Source organism: Ceratotherium simum, chromosome 5, assembly GCF_057802395.1.
Source record: "Ceratotherium simum simum isolate JZ-2026a chromosome 5, ASM5780239v1, whole genome shotgun sequence".
Lineage (NCBI taxonomy): Eukaryota > Metazoa > Chordata > Mammalia > Perissodactyla > Rhinocerotidae > Ceratotherium > Ceratotherium simum.
This window is the reverse complement of record NC_141904.1, coordinates 40,360,497-40,378,117: the sequence shown is the minus strand read 5'-3', so window position 1 is coordinate 40,378,117 and position 17,621 is coordinate 40,360,497. Positions and strand designations below refer to the sequence as shown.

Genomic DNA, 17,621 nt, shown 5'->3' with positions numbered 1-17,621 from the left:
AACTATATGTTATAGTTGTAAAATTAAATTCTCATATTTTAATATCTCAGGGCAGACCAAAACATTAAATAAGAAGAAAAGCCTATATTAAAAGTCTAATATTTGATTCCTATATTCAAAGGCCATGAAGATAAACATATTTTTTATCTCTGTGAATTGTGTGCAGTTCAGGCAGTGAGTGCATTAGATTTTCATGGCATGGGGAGCAATTCTGGTTAGAGGCTTAAAAGGCAGATGGTGACTAACCCGAGTCTTGAATGATACTAGGACATGCAGAGGAGGTGAGGTTTAGTTTCAGATGAGAATAATTATCACTTCTGACCCCTTCTGACACTTGCTTTTTACTCCTTGCAAACTGGTTTTTCCTCTCACTTCTTATCTTATCCTTGTCTCTCCAGCTGCTTTCTGTTTATGAACCTATAGTAGAAGTTGGCATGTGATAGTCACAATAAAAAATATAAATTACTAACAAATTTATAATAAAATAAATAATGCATATACAAACAATAGAACTGTCTGTTATTAGAAGGTAGAATCTTCCCATATTAAAAATTTCTCCTAATTTTAATACTTCTTTGTGTGGAGGTGGGGTGTTGGGATGTGACTAGGGAAAGCAAGGGCCTGAGGCTCAGGAATAAGGCCACCTTTGAGTGTGTTCTGTATGCCAGAACTGTGCTAGTGCTTTTTACGTGTTTTCATTTCACCTTATAAGACAGGTACCACTATCTCTATTTTATAGATAAGGTAATAAAGGATTGGTGAAGTAAACAACTTGCTTAGTCATTGGCAGAGCCAGAATTTGGAAGTATGAGAGAGTGCAACATCTGCTAATGGACTGGAAGATGAAAGAACCAAGAAGAAAAGGACCTAAGTCTTTCTGGGCCTCCAGATAGTCTTAGTTTAGCCAATGATTCTGGGTTTTTTTGTGTGTGTGTGTGGTGAGGAAGATTCACCCTGAGCTAACATCTGTTGCCAATCTTCCTCTTTTTGCTTGAGGAAGATTCACCCTGAGCTAACATCTGTGCCAGTCTTCCTCTGTTTTGTATGTGGGTGCTGCCACAGCATGGCCACTGACAAGTGGTGTAGGTCCACGACCGGGAACCAAACCCAGGCTGCCAAAGTGAAATGCACCGAACTTAACCACTAGGCAGTGGGGCCAGCCCCTGATTCTGTTTTTAAACTGGATGTCTTAATTAGTAGCATGTTGGTGACCTGAAAGAGTAAATGCAATTTCTGAAGTTTCCTAATTTGAAATTGAGGGAATGGCTCTAGCCTTAAGTATTATGTGTTGGCAGAGAAGACAACCAGGTATATTCATGGGGCTGTGGTTTTTTTTTTTTTGATAAAACCACTTCATCCTTACTTCAAGTGAACTTTTAAAAACAGAGTATGTTTCATTTCCATTAATTTAGTTTAAATATATCAAAACATATTTTTCCAGAAAGCCTTGAACAAATTTAGATCCATCTTTTAAGGCATTGTCCTGTTTACTCAGCCTTGGATACTTTATACTAATAAGGACGCACAGGACAATGAAAATGTGTTGTTTTCCTGACTGTGGAAGAGTGGGATACTCTGCCTTGTAATTGGTACCTAAAAACACAGTTTGCTGAAATTTTTTTCTGTTCGCCTCTGGTGCTGTTAATTCAAGAAAAGCCAACTGGCAATTTAAATACTACTTTAGAAATACCTGGGAAATGAAACTTTTTGTTCTTCCAGAGAAGGAGAAATCTCTGAGTAAAAACCAGGATGCCTTGCCATTTTCTTCATGTTCTTTCTATGTAATCAGTATACATTTAGCCACTGTAGGGTGGTATCTTCATGGTTCAGTGGTCTGGTGAGTCAGAAGATCTGAATGATGGTCCCACCTTTATGACTTTGTAGATTCTTACTTAATCATTTTGTACTGCAGTTTTCTTTGTTGTAAAATGAAGAAATCAGAGTAAATGATCTCTAAGGACCCTTCTAGGTCTTCAGAATAATTCTAGGGTTGGTGCTAGGGTCTTTTCTTTGACACAAGGGTTTCCTTCTATTTGCCTCATATTTGCCACCATGCAAAAGTATTCAAGGTGGGGGAGTAATTAAAAACTACCCAAATGCCTGCCTTTCTATACGGGTGGTGCTATGTGGCAGACTCTTAGAAAAATATGTGTTTTGAGTCTTTTTTGGTGTAATAAAAATTTGCTTTGAGCTTGCCTTACTGTTTATATAGTAGCCACTAACCGTATGTGGGTAATTAGGTTTAGATTTAAATTGATTAAAATTAGAAAAATAGTTTCTCAGTTGCACTTCTAGCATTTCAAGTTCAATAGCCACTTGTGGCTAGTGGCTATCATATTAGATGGCACAAACATGGAATGTTTCCATTGTCACAGAAAGTTCTGTTGGACATTGCTAGTTTAAGGTGTAGTTAATGACTGGAATAAACTGTATTCTCTTAGTTCAAATTAATTGGCCTGTATGGGGTTTACATTTTATTCTGTAGTCTTCTGAAGTCTTTTTAGGCCATTTTTTCAAATCAGGCTAAAAAGAAAAGCTTTTTAAATATAGAGGTATTTCAATATTTAAGAAGGTATTTTTATTTAGAATTATTTCAATAATAGGCATAATTGAAAATAAATACGAGTTCATTTGTCTTTGTTGCATCTATAATGGTAGGTTTTTAAATAGTGCTTTTGTGTGGTAGGTGGAATGAAAAGAAGGGGTAGAATAAAGGAAAGATTGAACATTAAACCATGTTTGTCACCCTGGTACCCCAAATAATACTGAGATGGGGCATGTAGAATTAACCTGCCTGTGTAGCACAAGGCTCTTTAAACTAACCAAGCTAAGTAGCCTAGAACTGGTTACCACTTAATAAACTGTACTTACCCTCCTAAGCTAATGCACATGCTCCAAAACTTCTGTGGTATATCACCTGATAGTCAAAGAAAGGGAAGAAATTTGCTTGGCTTCTTGCAGATTACATGTATCTATTACATAACAAAATGTAAATCAGTGATGAATTCCTAAACATCAGAACAGCCTATTGGATATTGAATCATTGAATCATACTGGTGCTTATAAACAGACTTGATCAAATGCATCAATGTACACAGCAGATGACAACCAGTTCTTTGGAATTAAACACAAAGATCATGACCAAAATAAGGCATTAAATTGTAGTGTTTCAGTTAATTTACTATTTCTGTATTTGAAATAAATGGTCACGCATAGCCACCTCTATTTGTTCCACCTGCATAATGATCATGCTATATTGCCTTGGAGTGATAAAGTATTGATTCATTTTGGAAAAGACAGTGTTGATTAGCTGTGAACCCATTTGGACAGTTTTACGAGAATTCTTAGTCAATGCAAATTACTTTAACGCTTTGGACTTTGAAATTCTGAAAGATCAGAAGTTCCTTACTGTTTCAGTTGATCAGATTCTAGGGACTAGTTATTTGATTTCACATGACTCAGGGCTTAATGCTCCAGTGCTAATAGCTGAATGTGGAAAAGTTTAGAATTGCATTCAGTTTAGTCAACTGTTAGGCTGTGGTCAATTTTTTAAATAGTCTTCCTGAGGCATAGCACGTGAGATAACTTCACCAACTCTAAAATATTTATCCAATTTGTTCTAATTATAAGTAGTTTTTCATATTAATACACAGTCAGGGACTTTTTCATTTAGTTGTTCTTTTCTTTTCCAGTTAGAATGGTAAAAGAAAAAAAAGGAAATTCTTTGCAGTGAGCACAAAATTATAACCTAAATCTTTTTAAAGCAACACACTGTCTCCTTAAACTACATCTGTAATAAAGAAAACATTTCTTCCTGCCTTGCGTAAACTAACATTCACAATGAAAAAAAACTCATTTCTGTTTGTTAGGTATACTTGCTTATTTTTATCTTGGTATGTTGAACTTTCTTGGTGATGTGATATATAGATTACATTCCACAAGTGGTCATTCATAACACTTGTTAAGACAAAAACATTGCCAAGATTATTTCTACTTGCTTTCCAACTGAAGCATGTGGCTGCCCCCAACTCAGCTTTTGAAGCTGAGTTGTTCACACCCGTCTGCTATAAGGAAGGTGCTGCTGTGCTCTTAATTGACTGCTCTTTGCTCACTTGTTCTGATAGTTAGCCCTCTCTTCAGTGATTAACTCTCTGTGTACTTTCTCCTTTCCCAGGAAGATTCGGAAAGGGCCAGGTATTCCCACCGGTCCAGTCATCATCGTCCTTATCTGGTTTGTAATAACCTATAAACTTGCCCCCATACTTTTCCTCATTAGCTTAATGTAGTCACTCACAAACTTTTACTATGTTTGTTTTTATTTTTATTAGGGAGTTGAGGATACATGGTCCATTCGAAGTCTTGGCAGTCACAGGGTTGGTATTTTAAGTTGTTTATACCACGATAGCAAAGCTTGTAAGTGTGAGCTTTCTGCAGCATTGTTGCCTAAACAGTCTGACAATTGTTCATATTCCTTTGCCTTTTTTAAAAAATAGAAAATATTGGCAAAGTTCTTTCATTAGAAAATGATGCTTTCTCTCAAATTATTGCTATAAGTAAATCAGTTCTAAAATCATGACTATTTTTATCTATCAACATATGTATTTACTCTTTTTCTATAAAAGGACCTTTATTTTGGAAGTATCACAGAATAATAAGATGGATTTTATGGAATAACATCTGCAGGGTTCTAACTTTCAGATTTTTCCTATTTTCATATTTTTGAAAATGACAATTTATTAAATGAGAAATAGCGTTGGGGCTTGAGTGACTAATTATAGTTTTATTACATGGAAAAATTGAGCTACTGATTTGAAAAATTCCCTGCTTGTTATATAAAGTGTCCTGCTTCAGCATTTGATTAACATTTTATAGTGTTTCAGGTTTTTAGCATTCATTGTTATAAATCAAGGTAAATGAGAAGTCGCTCATTAAAGGCTTGCATACTGTGCCAAGACGCTGATCTTTCTTTCTTTCTTTTTTTTTTTTTTGTGAGGAAGATCAGCCCTGAGCTAACATCCACGCTAATCCTCCTCTTTTTGCTGAGGAAGACTGGCTCTGAGCTAACATCTATTGCCAATCCTCCTCCTTTTTTTTTTTTTTTCCTTCTAAAGCCCCAGTAGATAGTTGTATGTCATAGTTGCACATCCTTCTAGTTGCTGTATGTGGGACGCGGCCTCAGCATGGCCAGAGAGGCAGTGTGTTGGTGTGCGCCTGAGATCCGAACCTGGGCCGCCAGTAGCTGAGCGCGTGCATTTAACCATTAAGCCTCGGGGCCGGCCCAACGCTGATCTTTCTTAAAGAATTTTGCTTTAAATCTTAAAGCAGTGCTTTTAATTTGCACTTTGACAATATTGTATGTATACTTACATCTAGATTTTTCATCAGTAAAATGATCTTTCATGTTAAGGTTGATATTTGTTAATTTTCCCCAAGTCTAGGTTTCTCCCTATCTTGTATAATATATAAAAATACACTCTAATAAACTGAGTGTGTTCTGGTATACTAGTTATTGATGTGTCTGTACTCTTAAATAGTCCTTAACTCTGGTATATTTCTTTTTTTTTTTTTGTGAGGAAGATCAGCCCTGAGCTAACATCCATGCCAATCCTCCTCTTTTTGCTGAGGAAGACTGGCCCTGAGCTAACATCCGTGCCAATCTTCCTCCACTTTATGTGGGACGCCGCCACAGCATGGCTTGACAAGCAGTGTGTCGGTGTGCGCCCGGGATCCGAAGCCAGGCCGCCAGCAGCGGAGCGCGAGCACTTAACTGCTAAGCCACGGGGCTGGCCCCTGGTTTTATTAATTAATTAATTAATTAATTAATTAATTATTTGTGAGGAGGTCAGCCCTGTGCTAACATCTGCCAATGCTCCTCTTTTTTTGCTGAGGAAGACTGGCCCTGGGCTAACATCCGTACCCATCTTCCTCCACTTTATGTGGGATGCCGCCACAGCATGGCTTGCCAAGCAGTGCATCGGTGCGCGCCTGGGATCCGAACCGGCGAACCCCAGGCCGCCGCAGCAGAGCGTGTGCACTTAACCATTTGCACCACCGGGCCGGCCCCCCCTCATTATATTTCTTAATGGTGAATGTAATCTGCTGTCTTTTTAGAGTAAGTTAGTAACCTGGCTTTTGAATCATAAATATTTTGGTTAATTACAAAAGTTTAGATTTGTAAGAATGTTAACCAGCCTTTACAGAACTCTAATCAGCAGCTTAAGAGTGATTTTATAGGAGAAAAACTTTAAGATAATAAATTCATCATGTTTCTCCTTGGAGATATTTTGTTTTTTCCTCTTTAAATATTTTGGAAAAAATCATACAGGGAGTTAGTCAACAAAAAGCTTAAAATAAGTTGAGCGTCAAGGGCTTTGAAAATAATCCCCTCTCCCTCGTTTTAAAAAATGTATGGCTTTTTCCTTTGCTTTTCATCATAATGTTCATAGTGTGAAGTTTCACACAGTTATTATCGAGCTGGTTATTTGTAAATTTGTGTGTGGCCTCAGGGAAACTTGATTATATATTAGTTTAACCTAAAGGTAAAACTATCCAAATTCAACCTAATTTAGGAGCCTTTAAAACAAGTCTGCAAACAAACAAAAAAGAAACCTGCAATTATACCAATAAGGAATTGTTTACCCAAGTGTCTATAAAGTAATGAGGTTGATTTTCTTTTTATGGAAATTATATCATTAAATAAATTTAATATATGACTAAAATTCACACAGTATTTTATTTCATTATGGTAATTAGAAAATCTATTACTATGGGAAAAAGAATAAAGCTCCCAATATTTTAAAAAGTCAGTGTGTGTGCTTAAAGATTAATAAAAATTTTACACCACAGAGGAGACTCTAGTTAGTACTTTATTTACTGTGTGTGAGTATACATTCAGCACACTTTAAATATTTACACTTTCTTGGAAATAAGTCTGAAAGCTCACTAATAACGTTGTGTAAAAGAAATATAATTGAGATAAGGTTTTCTTTTTTCTTTTAACTAGATAATATTGGGAGTTCTAAGTTTTCATCAGATCATTTGCTTTACAAAATAACGTTACCATCTACATTAAGCTGAATGTATAGACAACTTTTGTTCTCTGTGAAGACAAATGTGATGACCTAAAACACTGACCTAAATTTTATTAAGATTTGCTTTATAATTTTGGAGTTTTGGTTTTTCTCTGTCAGTTACTTTTTAAAACTTCACCTGTGAGCTATGAATTAAAGATTCTGACACTTTTGGAACTTGTATTTGATGTATGAACATTAGCAGTACTGGATGTAAGGCAGATGTGTTGGTGATTTTGTGCCGCATTCTTAGGACTTTGATCTTTCCTTTTGTCCAGTTAACTTTTTTAGGTGCTAACTTCTTGAAGGTGGCCTGCCAGAAGCTGTTGGGGCTGGAAGCTGTGTCAGTGCTTTAGACAGTCTGTATAAAAATAAAAAGCGTAAAGATAGTTCAAGACTGTGAATGGTAGGTTTGGGGGAGGGAGGATTAAATCAAAGCCCTGAATTTAGAATTGAAATAATCTGTTTCTTAAAAACAATCTGCCTTAAAAAAAATCTTACAAATGCTTGGTCACTGCTTTATAAAATGCTGAAATACAAGAAGACTATAAGACAGAGATCCAAAATTAGAAAATGAGGAGATCTTGAATCAGAGCAGTGGGGATACATTACTATTTCTCACTGGTGGAGATTTTTACTTTTGTAAATATTAGTTCTTGTTTATATATCAATGGCCTTAGTATAATTTTAATGAGTTTAATTTTAATATGCTTGCTATTTGTGTTTTTATCATTTACTACTACACTGTTTAATTCTATTGAAGAACTCGTCGAAGGACATTACTGGGACAGATTGGAGCAGAGCCAGTACACCCAAAAGGAAAGACATCATGGTGTGTAGTCCAGAAAAATGTGCAGTGTTAGTATTATGAGTTCACTGTTGACTGTCAGAGTTCTGGGGGCTTGAGTAATAGGTACATTCTCATAGAAATTGACATTTACTGAACTTTGTTTCTACTATGTATTTGCTGTACTTTCTTTTAATTTTATTTCCAAATGAAAACTTTCAGGCAAGTTTCTCTGAGTTAAAAAAATTTTTTTTGATAGATTACAATAGCATATTTGGAAATGTTTTAGCTAGAGCCCTTCATATTTTCAACTCTCCTTCCTTTGACGAATTATTTGTTTTTAAACAACATAAACACCAACTGTCACTTATTAGGGGTGTTTTTTTTACTTATCCAATTGCTGTAGCAGCGGTTGGGGTATCAAAGTTGTGGATTTCCCTACCAGGTAGATTCAGCAATCTTTTTAAACCAACTGAACTCTGCATTATATTTTGGAAAGGGAAAATTGAAGTAGGCTAATTTCAGTTCAGCTTGTTAATTCTATGCCTTTGTAAAATGCCATTGGTGCTACAGAGAGGTTGAGAAGTAAGACATGACTATTGTCTTCAATGAACTTAAGCTAGCTGGAGGATGGACTAGTTTATATGTTAGTATATGTGGCTTGAGTAGTATATATTTTGGTCGTGTTTTTATTTAAAACAAAAAAGGTATTTTGTTAATGTAGAAAAGAAGTAAATGAAATTTCTGTAGAGAAGGAACTTTATTTTCAGGGAAATGTCCTTCACCATATAGTGACATTTTACCATTGCACATCATTTACCAAATGCACACCTTTAGCCATTTTAGAAAAGTTTGGGTAAACAAGATTTTTTTACACATGTAATAACATTCTTTATTGCTTGCCTTTTCTGTTAGTTTTGGGATAATAGAAGAAAAGCGTGCAAGTGCAGATATTTTGCTCTAGTACTTTTTGGTATTTATTACAATATCATTTTCATTAAATTTATATCAGTGATAAAATTGTACCATTTAGCCTTATAGTATTGAAATATATTTTGAGGGGTTACTGCAATGTCTTTTGTAAATGACCATCTCATTGGTCATGAAGGGAGGGTCTTTATTCTGTTTGAAGTATTATTTTATTGTTTTATTAGAACTAGACTATGTACTTTAGTCTTCTAGTGTATTTTAAGCTTTTCAAAATTATAACCTCTACAACAAGAAATACACTTTAACTGTGATCCAGTAGATCCATGCAGATATGTGCCTGTGCCTTTGTATATTATATAAGTATATAAAATATATTATTGAAACAAAAGTTTCATGAAATAATATTTACTCTTACTATGCATGATACACGCTAATATTTGATCTTCTATTTCATTTAAAAAAAATGCTGGTTGAACCCATGAATTGATTTCATGAACTACTAATGAATTGCAACCTACACTTAGGAAAACATTACTTTAAATCAGGATTTTGAATGGTGTTCCGTAAAATCCTCAGTGGGTATGAGTCTTGCAAAAGAAAGAAAAAACTTTTACCTAACTACCAGAGGATTGCTTTTACTTCTTTTATGCATTGCTCTTCTGGGTAAGAGTGCTTAAAAAATATAAGCTAGAATGCTTAAAAAACAGTTAGGAAAACCACAAATCTAAGTAGTTACTATTTAATTCAGTTTCTTGGATTTGAAATGTGGTGATACACATATTATCTTATTTTCTTGAAGACCTACATAGATTGTGGTTTTTCTGGTCTTATCATGAATCTTACATATTTTTCTTTGATTTATATTTAATGCCACACTTGTATGTATACTGTGCATTCCACACTTTGCTCTGACCAACCTTCTAGTTTTGTTCAGCATTTTTCATAGAGAAAGTTCTTGAGAAAGGAAGTTGTTCAGGTGTGTGTCCATGAGTAGATCCAAGGGAACTGCCCCCATTTTGATGCTGCAGTTGTTTTTTGTAAGCTTGAGTCTATTAGTTATGTGCTCTTGCCTCATTGCCTGTCCATGCCTTGATTTGCCATGTTTCAATTGATGGGAAATGATGATAACAGTCACAATAATAAAAAGTAAGGGATCTTTTGACTTCACAATGTTTAATTCCCGCATTTAAAGGCTGCCTGAGGATGTTTTCTGCTAGAGTGTACTGAGATTGAATCATCTCACCATTACTGATTATGAATTCTGTATTTGAAAGAGGACATACAGTTTTACATATAATTTAGCAATAACTTACACCAGGAAAGTGTTGGGGGGAGAATATTCTTTGATTCAAATGTAATATTCTTTGTGTTTAATAATTTTGGGCTTTTAAAATAGTGCTGAATTTTTAATAACTTTACAACTGTTACTTTTTTTCCTTTTTATATTTCTGATTTTGCAAATATACCAACTTTCACCTTTTTCTGAAATCCAGTATGATGCTCTCAAGGATAGATCGTCAAGACTTTCATCATTAGTATGTAGTGCATGACTTTGTGTTAAATGTAGAGTTTCACTTTATAAACGCCTAGTGATGCTAATCATAGGTTATGACTAACTTGCACAGGTTTATTTTGATGTTTTGGGGAAAACATATGACTAACAAAACAAAAACTATTCTTTTGCAATTTTACTATAATTTAACATTTGAGTAATTTTTTCTTTTAGAATTTCAGAATCAGATAAAAATTATTTACTTCCCTATTCAAGACTAAGATTGGTAGTAATATCTTTTCTTAGAATGATGAGCCACCCAACTGACATATACTCGTTGCCCTGGGAGACATGTTTCTAGCAGTGTCTTGGAACACACTGAACTACTGCAGCACAGACCCAACTGTGTTTCATGTTACGTATTACAAGCTAGCAGGTATGAAGTTGCTAAACAGAAAACGTTCAGCAGTGACAGATGACACCTGAAACATCAGTTACGTGCACTCATTTTTGCTTGATTTGGTTTGTTTTTATGGTATGTCATTTTAGCCAAGGAAGTTAACTTATAGCATGTTTTTCTTGGGTTCATATTATGTCACTACGTTGCCTCAGTTTCTAGACTATATAGACATCTCTTAAAATGTTCAGGATAATATATAAAAGGAAAGATAATGCATATTCAAAAAAAGAAAAATAAGTTTATAATTATTGGTTCAGGATCTAGCTGTGCATATGTTTATAGATTTGCCTAAAGCAGCCTCTCGATAGGTAGGACACTTTGAGCTGCACCTCATCATTTCACGTGAGCAGTATATGCCTAGATTGGATTTCTTGTCTACCAATAGACCTGTTTAGTAGTATTGCTGTCCTTTATCCCTTCGTATATACTATTGGCTCTGTACTTGCAGAAGTTATGTATTGAGACAGTGCTATCTTCAGAAGACTCGCATGTAAGGTTATTGTCTAATAATACTGCTGCTACACTGGTTGTTCCATACCATCTTGGCTCTTTTCCTCCTGGGCAGCACATGCCATGGGACCAGTAACTTGGCTTAAGGGTACTGTCTGGGGCAATGCAATGTCATGTTCTTTGTTATCTCAACCTTGTTTTGGTTGATCCAAAGGATTGCTTTTTGGTAAGGAAGACTATAGAAGGAGGTGGACTCTCTTGTCGCCCATAACTTTATAAAGAAGACAGAGGGACTCAAATGAGGTGTGGGTGAAGGTCCCCACAAATGTCCTGCTCAAGTTTTCTTTAGCTTGCTAAACGGAACTGAATGGCACAGGCTAGGTGAAGGGAAATGCAGATGTGTAGAGAGGCCATATATCTGAGCTAGTGAAGTGCAGTGAATCATTTACTAACAGATGGGAAGTAGATTGCCTGTATACTACTCTGTCTCATATGGACCTATCTGTGTATAATTTTAAGATGAATTTTATTAAATTATTTTTTAAACTTCATTATGTGATCATTAAAGTTAACTTCAAATATTTACTTCCAGAATCATTCTTATAGTCACTCTTACAGAATGAAGAAGAGATCTTCTGGTTCTCATAAAGACCCACTGGTTAGTTCTCTTGTATCTTGTATCATAGTATTTTGTGCTCCTGTAAAATTCACTGATTACTTTTAGGAACCTTAAGAATTATGACTGCTTTGGTGTGCTCCTGAGGCATTATTGCAACTTGATAATATACTGAAACATGATTTATTAGAACCTTATTTAAAAATAATTTTGTTATTTTGTTTTCATTTACAAGATTTAATATCACGTTATATGCTAATATATAGCCCCACAGGCTAGAGTTTGTAAGGTGTCACAAGAAGTTGGTTAGCAACATATTTTCGTTCATGAACTGTCCTTTGGAATATACCTCAAGACTAGGTTTAGTGAGATTCTTATCTTTATTTTAGAAATTTGAACTGATTTAGTTGTGGTATTATAGGCAGTAGCAAACTCACAAATAGGATTTATTCTGAAAGTTTGTTAGTAGATGAAATTTTGGGAACTTGGAATGAATTTTCTGGTAGAAACAATAAAGTATGTGATGGTAGCGTTTCCATCCTGTCTTGCAGAAAGCTCTTTAGCCTATGATGTAATTAAACTACAGAACTAATAGTTTTCTCCATTCCAGCCCCACCTTGCTAAACAGCATTTCTACAGGGAAAAAAATGTGTCCAGAATGCCCATTTGAGGTGCTAAGAACACCTCTTTCCTGTTGCCGCAGTACTGGCAGAGGAAGTTCAGTCCCAAGCTCCCTGCTAACTCAGGGTTCCCATGGGAGGGGCTCTGACCATTGGTGGGTGGAAAGAGGGTCAGGAGGCTTCGGCTGGTAGAAGGGAGGAGGGAGGAGAGAATGTAGTGGAGAGGACATTAGTGAGAGGCCCTGGAGGGTGGAGTATTGGGAGTTCTGGGGAGAGGTGAGTCATGGCAGCTCATTGAGGGTGTGGTGCAGGAAGGCAGGGCCAGGCGGGGCAGGGGTAGGGTGGGAGTAGGGGTGTCCCCGATTGCAGTGTCAACAGTGGAGGAACAGTCTTTCAGTCAGGGATTGCCTAAATTTGCTTAACCCTGAGTAAAGGTGGCTGGAGAAGTTAGGGAATTTTATAGATGATTTTCTCCCCCTCAAGTAACCGCAATATATAAAATTATTGTTTGTTTTGTGTAGTGTGTTGAAAATGAACCTGCCATAGATGTTTTGGACCAAACTATGTTTAGTGCGTGCTTGCTCTCTCTCTTTGGTAATTTAATTTGATCAGTTTATTTTGACAAATAATGGGAGTAGGAGAAGTTTGGGGAAAAATTACTGTTTAATAATTTCTGTGGCATTGCGAAGTGGATTATAACAGTGGTAATTATTCACTTGTCATGGATTTTTCATGGACATTCTTAAGTATGACATGAGAATAAATCACTTATTATTTCCATTCCGTTTTGACTGAGGGTTTATACTCTTGTTTTTAAAGTAAAAAAATTAGTAATGACTTGGTTTGAAAACAGTTAACCTTTAATATTTGTCTTTTTTGAGAGACTTGAAATAATTACTTTGACTTTTACTTAATATGATTCAATGCTTTAAGCTCATTGTTTTGGAGGAGAAGGGGTTTGGCAATATCAGATTTTGCGTTTGTGTGTTGTTAAATGTTAACAACATTTAACCTAAGAAAAATGTGTTTAATTTTGCTTTTTGCAGAGTGGCCTCTACTTTGACCAGAGAAACTATAGCAGTCTTAGACACAGCAAACCCACCTCTGCCTACTACACTCGGGTTTGTCTGAAGTTTTCTGGCTTCATGTGTTTTATCCAGCTTGAAGACATTTCTAATCCCCTGTTTTGCATTTTGACTAGTTAGAACTAATCTGTGAATGGCTGTGTATACACTAGTTTGTGGTAATTGAATTCATATAGTCTGTTCAAGGGTATCTTTAAACAGTGGCAACTATTGAATCACCATGTTTGTAAATGAGTACCATGTTTTTTGTTTTTTTTTAATGAAAAATATTTAACATACAAAAAAGTTCAAAGAATTGAATAATAACCACCCACATACCTATCACTTAGATTCTACAATTAACATTTTACTGTATTTCCTTTATCGTGTAATTATCTGTCTATTTGTCCCTCTATCCATCCATCAATCTATCTTTTTTGTGTGTGTGGGGGAGGATGCATTTCAGAATAAGTTACAGGCATCAGTACACATCACAGTGGATGCCCTTTTAGTATAAGCTTGCATGTGAAAATTTAAACTATAAATGGGATGAGGAGAACGTAATTATTTGTTTAGTGTTAGAATCTCTTGTTTTTGCAAGGCATTTGGCACATCATACATTTAAAACACAATAAATATATGGCACACAGTACATTTAAAATAATTCAATTGTCAAAACGTGCACACACAACTTAGATACCCTTATTTTCTGTGTCTGATTGAGCTTGGTGAAAAAGAACTGAAAATTGTGTCTTCAAATGACATCAGGAAAAGAAAGGTTTAATTCGTTTTTTAAAAATGCTGTGCCTTGTTAGTGCATAGATTCATTGTGACTAGTACAATTTATCTGATTAAAATAAGGTACTTTGTCCATGACTTGTCTTGAAATACAGGTTTTCTAATCTATTTGGAGAGTGTTTATAGCTGTAACTCAGAGCTCATTTGCCTGGTTCCCCAATAATCAGGCTAAGCCCATTAGGAGTCTGTCGTGAGACCACTGAAAATATCACAGGAGCTGCTGGTGACTGGGATGTGGCCACTATTTGCTACACTCCCTGAGCTGTGGCCCTCTTTGCCTGAGTGTTTTCTTAGGTTGCCATCCCATCTCCTAACGTTAGTGTTCAAAGAGCACTAGGACTTAAACAGATATTTAGAAAACTCTTCCAAGTGTTTTTCTTTTTTATCCCTTAAAATTGGTATTCAAAAAGATATCTAAAGATCAAGATTTTCTCACTTTATGTGTTACTGAACTACATTAACCACTCAGGAATTGCTAGTGAATAATAGAGTATAAAGAAACCATGTCTTCTGCTCTTATGATGGTGAGATCAATTCTTTTCTTTTTTTCTTAATTCGTTCGTTTTTGTTTCTTAGCAGTCTTCTTCCCTGTACAGTGACCCTCTGGCGACATCTAAGAGTAACAGGGTTAGTACTTTGTGAGGAGTGTGTTGCTTCAGAGCTACCAGTTGCTTTTCTTAGGGTTAAATCATGTGCTTTTTTCATAGGCCTCCCTTATTGCAAATTCTGGTCTGCTGAGAAGTGCCAGTCTGGTTTGTATTTTCCTTTTCCAGTGTGTGTACTCGTGGTGGGGCCACTGTCGTGGTGCTGACTCTGGCTTGACAACTTGCCTCCAAAATAGTCAAGGACACATGGCTTTAATGCTGTGTGTACTGCAGAATGTGCTACCTGTGCTTAAAATACAAAAATTTAGGATAGTAAAAATAAGCATATTATCTTTACAGTAGTAGATACTACTGGCTATTGGTAGGCCCTTCCTTAGAATTGGTTTCCTATAAAGAAGGTAGATTTGCATGGGTCCCACTATGCTTGCATACTTTTGTGAGATGGCTGCCCGTGCATGGGATGTCGTAGTTTTCTTTGAGACAGCTGTGGCCTTGGCCACGTCAATACTAGGCTCTAATAAAGCAAGCCCACTAGAAATCAAAAACAATAGCTCTGTTTAATGTGCGAGTTGTGAGTTGGTTGCTTTCAAGTTGTTGTGTTGTGGCCTGTTCTAGTGGACTGGGAACCTGAGGCTTTGTAATTTAATTTTATTGTGACAGTGAGCAAAATGCTTTCTGTACCTCACTTTTCTTTTCTGCTCTATTTCCTCTTTTCAGAGAATAAATTCATAAATATTAGTTCTCCTAGTTGTATAGCATGGTGATGAAAGGAGATGCTATAACCAATAGTGCTTTTTAAATGAAGTGTGAGCTTGCAGTTGTAATATGACGATGTAGCAATTTATGCATATAAATGAGTGTTATCACCTTCAGAGTCTTCACTTTGAGAGGCTGTACACTTACACCATTCTTCAAAACTTTTTGGGAACTGAGTACTGCAGAGAAGTTATGACATTTTCAAAATAACTTTGATGCTGAATAGATAAATGGTATTTCCTTTGTTCTTTAGGTATCATTGTATGATGGTGGATTATATAACCCTTATGGTTCTCGAACTGTAAGTCTAACCAGAGGGAGGTGGTGAGGAGGGTAATGTTTAGGTGGGCACAGTTTACTTAAAAAGAAAAGGTCATTTAATCTGACCTGTAATTACTCTACAATCAGCTGGTCAATTGTGGCTCTCACTCAAGCTGTGAGAAAGTGCCTGCTGGAAATCATGGCTTAAAGTATCAAGGGAGTATAAATAAGAAACCTCTTTTCTTGCTCATTAGTTCCTCAGGAATAGGATGAGAGTAGTGCTTCTCAGGGCATACCCTTTCTCTCCTCTCCCTCCTGCCGTGGGCTGGTGGGTCTTGAGGGTGGGAGTGAGGTAGAGTTCCAGACCAGTGAGTAACAGGTACCTTCATCCTGGGAGCCAGGGGTGGGTTAGGTCTGGGGTCAGTAATGTATTCCCAGCAGGAAAAGGAGCTGATCATTATTGTAAAACCTTTCTTCTTGGAAACTTTATAGCCATCTGAATACAGTTATTACTCATCAAGAACAAATTCAGCCCGAAGCAGTCCTGTGGTGAGCAGTCTAGTCTCTTTGCATGCTTTATAGAAACTTTTGGTTGTTCCATTAATCTGTACTCACAGTTTAGAATGTTGAGGATGTGGTGTGTTTCACTCTCTTGTGCATGGATTGTCGTTTTCCTTCAGTACACAAACTCAGGTACTAATTTGTCCTAATTGGCGGTTTCTCTATGAATGTGACTTAGCATATAATTTCTTAAATGAGTCTTAAATTCTAATAGCAGTGCCATTAGAATTTTTGAAAAATGTATATTTTATTGTCATTTGTGTGGAACTGCTTGTCTTGTCATCAGTGATAATTCAGTGTATGAGTTGGCTACCTTGTGTTTCTCTTTTCCATCTCTGCTTCCTACATTGAGCCATTTCACTTGCTTGCCAGTGCTTCAATCAGTGGAATGGAAGGAGAAGAAATAAAACAGATCAACTTTAAAAAATTGTTACATGAAAGACAAAACTGGGACAATTCTAATCACCTAATCTTTCTGAATATTATTTTTTTAAATTTATAATAGTACTATTAGCTTAAGGAAAGTCCAAAGTAAAAGTCCCCTGACCCTCTCTCCTATTTCCATTCCCCAAATGCAACCTCTGTACTTGTATATCCTTTCAGAGATATTTTTTACATATATGTGTCCTTTATTTGAACAGTGTATATATGGACTCATATACATACTGCTCCTCAACTTTTTTTCTTAACGTACCTTTTTGTATCAGTACATAAAGATTTATTTGATTCTTTTTTTGACATTTAGAAGGTTTTTAAAAAGTAAACCATGTCACTTACTTTTTCCCACTGAATGCCTCTTGGAGATAGTTTATATCAGCATATTCTTTTTAATGGCAATATATTATTGCATTAGTGCATAGGCTATGCATTTTAAAAATCACCCCTCTATTGATAGACATTTAAATTATCAGATTTTTGCTGCCACAGACACTTGTACAATGAACAGTCTTATACAAGTATATTTTTATGTACTTATATGAGTAGATCTACAAGGTAAATCATAAAATGATGGGGGTCAAAGAGTACATGCCTTTAAATTATGATGTTTATCACCATATTCCCCACCAAAAAGACTATACTAATTTACATTTCCAATAGCAAATGATGACTTTAGGAACTACCTTGTTATTCTTGTCAGTGTCAAAATTGGA

At 35.9% G+C, this 17,621-nt stretch overlaps 1 protein-coding gene across 13 annotated transcripts in view; it reads left to right on the top strand.

Moving 5' to 3' along the window:
* Nucleotides 1-17,621, top strand: part of LRRFIP2 (LRR binding FLII interacting protein 2) — a 114,745-nt gene that overhangs the window by 42,548 nt on the left and 54,576 nt on the right. For 4 of the 13 annotated variants that reach the window (XM_087430702.1, XM_087430706.1, XM_087430703.1 and 1 more), the window contains 3 exons: nucleotides 4,175-4,231; nucleotides 4,329-4,373; nucleotides 7,834-7,902. The exons of 6 other annotated variants lie outside the window; for them this stretch is intronic. In XM_087430702.1, the coding sequence (XP_087286828.1) occupies nucleotides 4,175-4,231; nucleotides 4,329-4,373; nucleotides 7,834-7,902 (171 nt within the window). Of the gene's footprint in view, nucleotides 1-4,174; nucleotides 4,232-4,328; nucleotides 4,374-7,833; nucleotides 7,903-10,280; nucleotides 10,323-11,781; nucleotides 11,848-13,471; nucleotides 13,547-14,863; nucleotides 14,915-14,994; nucleotides 15,040-15,901; nucleotides 15,950-16,401; nucleotides 16,459-17,621 lie in introns of all 13 variants that reach the window. 3 more of the 13 variants (XM_087430707.1, XM_087430704.1, XM_087430712.1) reach the window with 2 other exon arrangements.